This window comes from Antrostomus carolinensis, unplaced genomic scaffold (genome assembly GCF_000700745.2).
Source record: "Antrostomus carolinensis isolate BGI_N321 unplaced genomic scaffold, ASM70074v2 scaffold3920, whole genome shotgun sequence".
Lineage (NCBI taxonomy): Eukaryota > Metazoa > Chordata > Aves > Caprimulgiformes > Caprimulgidae > Antrostomus > Antrostomus carolinensis.
Genome location: NW_010286289.1, coordinates 43016 through 52078, shown reverse-complemented (window position 1 = coordinate 52078; position 9063 = coordinate 43016). Strand labels below are relative to the sequence as shown.

At 39.0% G+C, this 9063-nt stretch overlaps 1 protein-coding gene across 1 annotated transcript in view; it reads right to left on the bottom strand.

Annotated features, from left to right (window-relative positions):
* Window positions 1-8211: 8211 nt before the first annotated feature.
* Window positions 8212-9063, bottom strand: part of LOC104520548 (Y+L amino acid transporter 2) — a 12197-nt gene continuing 11345 nt past the window's right edge. The window contains 2 exon segments of the mRNA XM_010162298.2: window positions 8212-8303; window positions 9026-9063. The exon segment at window positions 9026-9063 is cut by the window's right edge and continues 35 nt beyond it. Of these exon segments, the coding sequence (XP_010160600.1) occupies window positions 8212-8303; window positions 9026-9063 (130 nt within the window).

Below are 9063 nucleotides of genomic sequence, written 5' to 3'. Positions count from 1 at the left end.
CCAGCTTAATTAGGACAAGTCATTACAGCAATTTTGAGGGCAAGGAGGGGAAAAAGGAGGCAATGAAAATAAATTAGTGTCCTTAATATTGTTGTATAAAGTAAAATCACTCTCAGGTGAGTCCAATTATGGCACTGAAATGGTAAAAAAAGAAAAAGTGGGTAAAAAAGCAAGGGAGAGAAATTGAAAAGAAATAAACTGTTGGTATATGAAGGAAGAAAGGAAAAAAACAAGTATATGGCTTTCTTAAAGCTATGTATGTTTTCTGCTAGCATGGCTATTGCAGGAAGGTTGATGTCTTTGCACACTCATTGCTGATTTCTTCCCTAGTTCCACATCAGCTCATTTACTGTTGGCTCTCTCTGCACTCCTGTGACAATGTTTGGAAGGACTTTAACAGGAGGTGAAGGGCAGTGCTGAGAAGGTATGGCCAGAAGTGGCCCATCAGCCAGACTTGAAACTGCAAGGGGACCACAGCTGCACTCTGATTGCCCTCCTTTCTGACTTTCACAATGAAAGTAATTGTTAAAATCTGTTAATTGCATTTCTCACTTTAAACTATTCCCTGGTTTTGGTTAAACCCTAACTTAAATCATTTGATTCTGTAGTACTCTCTCCTTTTAAAGCCAAAAAGCAACTAATAAAAGAACAAACCTACCCAAATAAATACTCTTTACATGCCTCATTATTGCAGAGGAAAGTTTGAAATGTGACTAAAGTATAAAGAGAGAAACTTCAAGACCTGACAGAAAAAGAATTCAATAATGCTATCTTAGATCTCTCTCTCTCTCTTTTTTTTTTTTTTTTTTTTTTTTAAGCTTTATTAATTTGGGATCTTAATTTCTAAACAATAAGCTAAAACAGTACTGGTAACAAAGTACTGCTCTCCTCCCTTGTCCCCCACGGGCACTGCCCAGCCCTGCTCTCTCAGAGCTGAACAGCACAAGCACAAAGCTCACACCACTTAAGGACTGTCTGCCTCTGGTCTATCAATGCAGGAGTTCTTTAATTAGGATTATTTATATCCCAGCAGATGTCAGACTCTGTCTATTCTTGTTCTGGCTGTAGGATGTCTGAGTATCTGTCCCATTTGTGCAGAAGGCTACTTGTGCCAACCTTCATTTCCTCAGCGTGGCTGCTGCCTGTTCCACCTGGCTATCATCTTTAGCAGTGCTCAAGCCATAGTCATTTATCCTCAGGCTCTCATGGCACCACAGAACTGCTCTGGTACCCAGAGCACAGCCTTTCTCTGATAGTGCCCTATAGGGCACCTCAGGGCAAGAAACATTTATCCTGGCCCTACTTCATACAGAGAAATAATTCTCAGCTGATTATTTCCTAGTGACCATGTCTGTGTTACAGACTTTTTCATTTTGCTAAAGCCATGTGATAGAGCCATAAGGCAACTGAAAACCAGCACTGCTGGAGCCGAGGGTGTTGAGAGCATGAATGGAAAGTGGGAACCGTGTCAAGACTGCTACTACTTAACACATTGGAGGATGAATAGCTGAGATATATGGAGTGAGGTCAGTAGGTCAATACACATCTCTTTACCATCTGGATTTGTAGCAAGCACTGCAACTACAGGTGCTCTGCCTGAGAGAAATGTAAGTTACCTCATGCAACACTACAGGCTTGGGGAGGAGTGGCTGGAATGCTGCCTGGTGGAAAAAGACCTGGGGGTGTTGGTTGACAGCCAGCTGAACATGAGCCAGCAGTGTGCACAGGTGGCCAAGAAGGCCAATGGCATCCTGGCCTGTATCAGAAACAGTGTGGCCAGCAGGACCAGGGAAGATATCCTTCCCCTGTACTCAGCTTTGGTGAGGCTGCATCTTGAATCCTGTGTCCAGTTTTGGGCCTCTCATTACAAGAAAGACATTGAGGCACTGGAGCGTGTCCAGGGAAGGGCAACGAAGCTGGTGAAGGGACTGGAGAACAAATCTTATGGAGAATGGCTAAGGAAACTGGGATTGTTTAGTCTGGAGAAGAGAAGGCTGAGGGTAGACCTTATCACTGTCTACAACTACCTGAAAGGAGGTTGTAGCAAGGTGGGTATGTGTCTTTTCTTCCACGTAACAAGTGACAGAACAAGAGGCAATGGCCTTAAGTTGAGCCAGGAGTGGTACAGATTGGATGTCAGTAAGTATTTCTTCACTGAAAGGGTTATCAGGCAATGGAATGGGCTGTCTAGGCAGCCCATTGAGGATGGTTGAGTCCTCCACCATCCCTGGAAGTGTTTAAAAGATGGCTAGATGGGGTGCTCAGAGATATGGTTTAGTAGTAGATCGGTACATTTGGACTTGATGAACTCAGGGGTCTTTTCCAACCAGGCGATTCTATGATTCTATTATTCTATGATAAGCAAAATGAAGAAAGGAATATAAAACTTGCATACCCTTCTCCACTTGCTACCTTTTGCTGGCAGCTGCTTATACAGATCTTGCCCACTCTGTGCATGTTACTCGCAGCTATTACTGGCAAGACCTAATTCAGAGTACCTTAATGTATTGAGAGAATTACCTGACCTGGAGAAATTAGTTTAATTTATTAACAATCAAATTGGATAAGGGTAATGAGAAATAAAATCAAATCTTAAAAACACTTTTCCCCCACCCCTCCCTTCTTCCTGGGCTCAACTGGCCGCACAAATCCAATACAACTAAGCACTGTATTTTCCAAAGGGTACCTTTATAAATAGCTCTTCACTACCAAATAACAGAGGCACTTGAAGATTTTGCAAGTTATATCTGAGAAAAAGATGAAGAAGAAAAAAGGAAAGTATGAGGATGGAGAACTGCTCAGACATTCAAACATTTTTCATTTCCATAAAATAACTAATTTATTATCTATTAGCTATTATTAGCTTGTTTATTATTTTTCCTTAATGTGGAAGTTCTGAAAAGGATGTTCATCGTCCTTTTGACTTAGGTATTCATATATGCTGTTATATATAGGAAACAGCCAGGATGAGAAAATCTGTCTTCTGATAGAGACACGAAGGCAATCCTGTAAGTAAAGAGGAATGTTTGCACTTCAACCTCATTTTCATTTTAATTTGCAGTAGGCTGTTGTACAGCATTATTCACAATATGGAGCTGACACTCTTCACTGGACCTAAGCCTCTCCTCAGGACTTTTGCTGTGGGCAGGAATATACATGTCGCCCTGATTCAGCTGCTCTGAGCAGAAGGTCTCGAAACAACAGGCTCCCTTTGATGAGAGCATCAAGCAGAGGAGTTCTCCCTCTTCTGGAGCCAAATGTAACTCCACTGTCAATTTGCTGTTTCAGCTTCCATGAGCACACACACGCTGAGCCAGACAGAGTCTAACTCCTAACATAGCAACAGAAAGGTGAACGTAATTTGCAGCTTTCTTTATGTGAAGGCGTGGTATCGGCAAGAACAATAGCTAATCAGAAATAAGGTAATACCATCATAACGAGCATATTTTGATCTAAGCACATACTGTATAATTCCAACCAAGTTCTGGAATTCTTTTGTGCTGTTGTAGAAGCACACCTGAATAGCTCCAGGATCTTGTTCAGCAGCTTGTCTTGAACTTATGGTCATTACCATAAAATTTGCTTTTTTTCTATTTCTAAATGACCCTTTGCATTTTCTCTCTAATGAGGAAGGATTTATTACAGTTTTAAATCCGAGCACATTCCTTTTTTTTTTTTTTTTTTTTCTTTTTTTTCCTGGTTTCTGCATGTAGGTAGAATGTTCTTAAACAGCCCCAAGCTGTTATGGTTTGTTTTTTGGGGTGTTTTTTTTTTTTTAATTTCCAATTTAAACTCTCTTTGCCCTCCCTCCAGAAGGTGCAGCTCACAGTTGTTTTTGGCTCTGTGAAATGAACATTTCTGAGTACTAATCTTTGTTCTGTTTGTATGCTGAAGTGTATTCAGTTCCATCACTTGACACAGCATATTTTGGCTGACCAGCTCTTTAAACATCTACTAATTTCTACTGTGTTTTTTACTGAATTGTAGCCTGAACCAATTCATTCTCATGTATCCTTCCTGTTAGAAGAGAATCAACTCATGGACTCATGTTTTAATGTTGACCTCTCCTGTGTCAAAACCGTGGTCATGTAAACCAAATTCCATTCCTTTGACGCTACTACTGACCTTTCCAAGTAGCTAACAACCAGACACTTCAGTAGCCCACTCATCTTTCATGTTTTTCAGTGACATCCATTACATTGAATGCGTGCCCCTCAAAAAGCACTTCTAATATCTTGTGGTTATAATCCAGGCTCCTGATGTGCAAGACAAAGAAGTTATTCTCCTGTTATTGTGGGGCACCTTGTTTAGGTTTGCATTTTATTTCTCTCATTCATATATATTTTTTTTTAATTTTAGAGCTTTTGAGACACTTGCAAAATTATAATACTTCACAGAGTTGCTTGGCTGCCACTCATCCTAAGTCAAAATTTAATACTGCAGAAAAAAAATCGAAATATTTACAAAACCTGATAGTTTATCAGCTACAGAAGAGGGACTTGACAGATATAGTACTCCAGATTCAGAGATTGTGCAATAATACTTCTACAGTTCCTGTTACACAATGAAGGTAAATATCAAGAAAAGATCTTTAGGAAGTGTCTTCTGTTTCAAGTCACATGCATGCCAAAGAAACTTTGCCCTGTAACAGGGCATGTGACCTGGGCCACTGTCAGGTTGTGCATCTCTCAGATTGTTTCACGCTTCAATATCCTCATCCTCCCTAATGTGTGAAATCATTTCTCCATCTCTGTAGCTAGGGAGCACACAACAGTCCTTACAGCTCATGCAAAGCCTAGACATCTTCTTCAGGCTTTCTGTGGCTGATAGGCTTTCCCCTATCAACATCAACTTCTGTTTTCCTTTGCTGACATAGAAATGCAATCTGATACCAATTTATCTTCTCCTGTTGTTATTCAAAGAACTGTGATTCTTCAAAAAAAACCCAAGAATCTTGTATTTTCTTGATTCCTAAAAAAAGAGCTAATACTACTCCCAAGTTGCCCCCACTTTTCTCCCTGAAATATCCTTCCCCAGCTCTGCAGGTGGGCTGTTCTCCAGGGTCTTTTGTCCTTGCAGCCTGCCAGGCTCCCGTTACACACCGCAGCACAGCCTGCACCTCTATGGGCTATGTCTTGCAAAGGCTTCCAGGGCTACCCGTACCTCAGTCCCTTCCAACACAGAGATGCCAGCTGACAAACTAGATGTCAAACAGCCTGCTCCTTATTAGATATATATATTATATATAATGACTTGATACTTATCCTGGATGCCAAGATCATCTTTAAGAAAGTAAAAGTGTTTATTGTTTTACTGCATAATTGAGCACCTGTGAATAATGTAAAAAAAATAAAATTGTTTACTCTTAGATTAAGTGTTTGGGTAAAGAATTGCTCATAAGTGCAGTGAGAAAGAGTCCCACCTAGAATAACCAGAATTTTTTCCTTCCATAAATGTTTATTTTTTTGTGTTATAGAAAACACAAATAAGAGTTAGAGCTTCATTGCTCTCCTGGGAAGCCAACTTGTGAGAAGTGAGGCAGGGCAAACTTCATTCACAATACTATTTTTATGCTTTAAAACCAAACAACTACAGTATTTGCCAAGGATCATATGTTTATTTATTTAAATACTTCAGCATCTATGACTTGCTTTAGATATTTGACAATAACTTACATGTCTTATTTGTAAGGAGTGAAAAATCAACAAATACATTAACAGTTCTGAGATTCTGATGTCTGTAGAGAATTTCAGTAACATTATTCACATTTGTAACCTTGCATCTGATGACTATTTTCCTTCTGTCCAGAAAGAAAGAAAATGAAGGCTTGTGCGTCATGCCCAGAAAGCTAACGGATTCATGTAAAAACAGATTTTGTCAAAAAACAGACAAAGAAAGTCAAAAAACAGACAAAGAAAGACGTTTCTCAGCTCAGAATTCGCTATGGAAATTGTCTTAGTAGCCTTTATTACACTACCTGCAGTGCCTGCTATCTGTTACTACCCGAGATGTCACCTCAGGTATCTCAAATCACTTAGGAATTTTGGTCCTGCAAGGACAAACTTCAGAGGATGGTACAGTGCTCTCTTGATGTGACACATAGCTCAGGACCAAGAATGACTTTGAACTCTTGAAGACAAGGACTATCATGTTTAGTTTGGCACCAACTTGCAGGGTTTATACTCTCTTTGTGCCCTGGTACAGTCTAGGACTACAGCTCTGTTGTTAACCAGTGCTTTGGAAGAGATGGGGTGAAAACGCAATATTTCTGTACAATCATAGAGCAGGATCAAAATGACGCTATACTGTAACAGAGGCACGTGTTGTGTGTGTGAAGAGTACACGGGGATGTTCTCAGCTGGGCAAACTAAACTACACCCTAGGTCTTCTTTCCTCTTTGTGAGCTATGATCGTGATAATTAAGTGTTTTTAGTGCTTGAAAGCTGTGGCTTCCAAAAAGCAAAACATGCATCCCTAATATCTTCATGTTTGCCTTAATTTAGTGCATTTTTATTGTTCATACTTTATATCAAAACAAAACCCAGCTGAAAGGAAACTGCCACAGCAGATGCCATTGAAATGTAAATAGAAGGTTTCGCAGGAGCCCTGTCAGTACACGCTGTGTGGGAGATGCATGAAATTACAAAACTGCAAATGACCTTACCATGTGTGGAGGGAATGAAGGGAGGTTTAAGTAGCAATGAGTGCCTTCTTCCCTATCCCATTGCTCTTTCTCTGAGCAGACATCAATAAAAGACAATAATGCTAGAAGCTACAGGGACTTGTATAAGATTAAATTACCTTAATTGGGGTTAATTGAATAGGAATGATGAAACTCAAATTAGAAACAATGTATGTTATATTCAAATACAGTTACTGAAAGGAAATATGACTTGCCAACAAGGATAACAAATTGTACTACCTATCAACAAAGAATATTAGGGCTGGAGCAGCTCTTTTTATTGTCTAGGTTGCAAGGCTCCTGGCTTTTTTTTTTTAATTAATGACAGTTATTTTCTCTTCCATTTCAGGAGACTAAGAATTAGAACTAGTTGCACATTCCCATGTGCCACACTGAAAAACTTAATGTTCAAGAAAATGATCTTAGTTCTTAACTCCCCTTTGCTTTCATGGCACCCACTGGTGAGCACACTCATCCAGCGCACGTGCCTGTGCTGGATATTGTGCAACAGGCATCACCTACGTGATGTGAAGACCCGGCAGCCGGTGCTGGAGGCTCTCGGTGTGCTCAGGAGCAGACCTGCAGGTTACCTTGCCAGCAGAACTGGTGAGGCACGAAGGATTGGGCAGGGGCTCAAGGGATTTTGTAAACTTCAATAGTTTTTAATTTCTCCTGGTGAATTCCTTAAATAAGTTCCACTGTGGAAAAAATGAGTACAATTTAGGGGGTCCCACCTTTGATACTTCTAGGCAAGCAATGGACACTATGAAAAGATGAAGTGTTTTCTCTGAATATACTCTAGCTGGAACATGACTGAATCCCTTACAGCGCTCCATGGCAGGTTGTTTTGCTGGAGAGCAAAAGTACTTGAGTTACACTGATATAATTTGTTCGGTGAGAATACCTCTTCTGCAAAAGGGCAATGAATGTGGGATATCGTCAAAAGGGAATTTCTAACAATTTAAATAACTGAAAACTTTGTTTTTCTCCTTTTGGTACAAAATGTATGCTGGGAATTATGCATTAGTTTACCACTAATACTATATTGACTCAAAGCTTGTCTACCAGTTTGAATTATATATTTTTTTACTTTGGCTGATAATTTAGTTATATTTTTAGGAGGACAACTGTGGCTTCTACTTTCCAATTCTGGTTTTGAATCTTGCAAATATCTGGTCTGTCTTTTGCTATTTTTATAAATTTATTTATTAGGATTGTGACTAGACCTAATACTTTTTTATTACAGTTTTGCAATTAATCTAATATTTAGCACTTATCTGCTAATAAAAATTTGTTCATATAGTGCTTTATAGTTTCAAAGTGTTACATGATAACTCACTATTAATAAACAGTTAAAAAAAAAATCCTGTAAAACAGAGTGGTTTATAAAAAAAGCACAAATTAACAGACATCAGACTGATGCATAGTAGGGTGCTTTAGCTTAACTGGACACAGGGGGACAATTTCAGATGACAAAAATTGCTCCAGATAGAAAATGTCAAGGTGCAACTCTCAATGTCAAGGCAACTCTATTTACTCTTAGCTGCTGTAGGTTCCATGTCTATGTCCAGGTCTGAAAGAGCACAGTAGAAGAGCATCTGGGCATACTTTGTTGTTGTAGCTGTAATACATAGCAAAATTGTGTGAGACAAAGTTATAATATATCTTAGACAAATATATGGATTTTGAGGATTTGAAAGCATTACACAAATACTAGGAAAATCTTAAAACACCTTAATCAATTGGATTAAGCACATGTTATAAAGAGCTCAATAATTAAACTGAAAGTCTCATTTAACCAGACTTTCACCAACATTTTCATGGAATTGAGATTGAGAGCTGAGTTCAAACTGAATAAAAATATTAAAGTTTTGCTTTTCAAGACTGCCTGAATTTCAGGAATAGAAACTACCCTTCAAGGCCAATAATTCATTATTTCATAATTTTCAAAAAGTCATAGACTTCTCTTACTCAGATGTTCCATTCCTTGGGCAGAAAGTGAAGCAATGGTGTCTCGGTATTTCTACCTTCCGGGGTATCAAACTGCATGCATTTATTTTTCCCAATCCTACAGGGCTTTTATTGAGTGAACAGCTTAAAATGGGTCAACACCACAAATATTAGATGACCATAAGTATCCACATATTAGACTGTTTTGTATGGGGGTGTATGGTTTTATTTTAGGGATCAAGTGATGAAGCAAATGATTTCAGACCTGCTGTATACAGCATAGTAAAACTTCATAAGAAAAAGGGATTCTAGGAAAAAAAAATATTCTTTGTATCTTCTGACCAAGCATTCAAGATTTTGGCACACTGATTAGGACAAGATGATGTTGCTTACCAGAGAGCCACTGTAGACATTTAGGTCGTTTTTCAAAT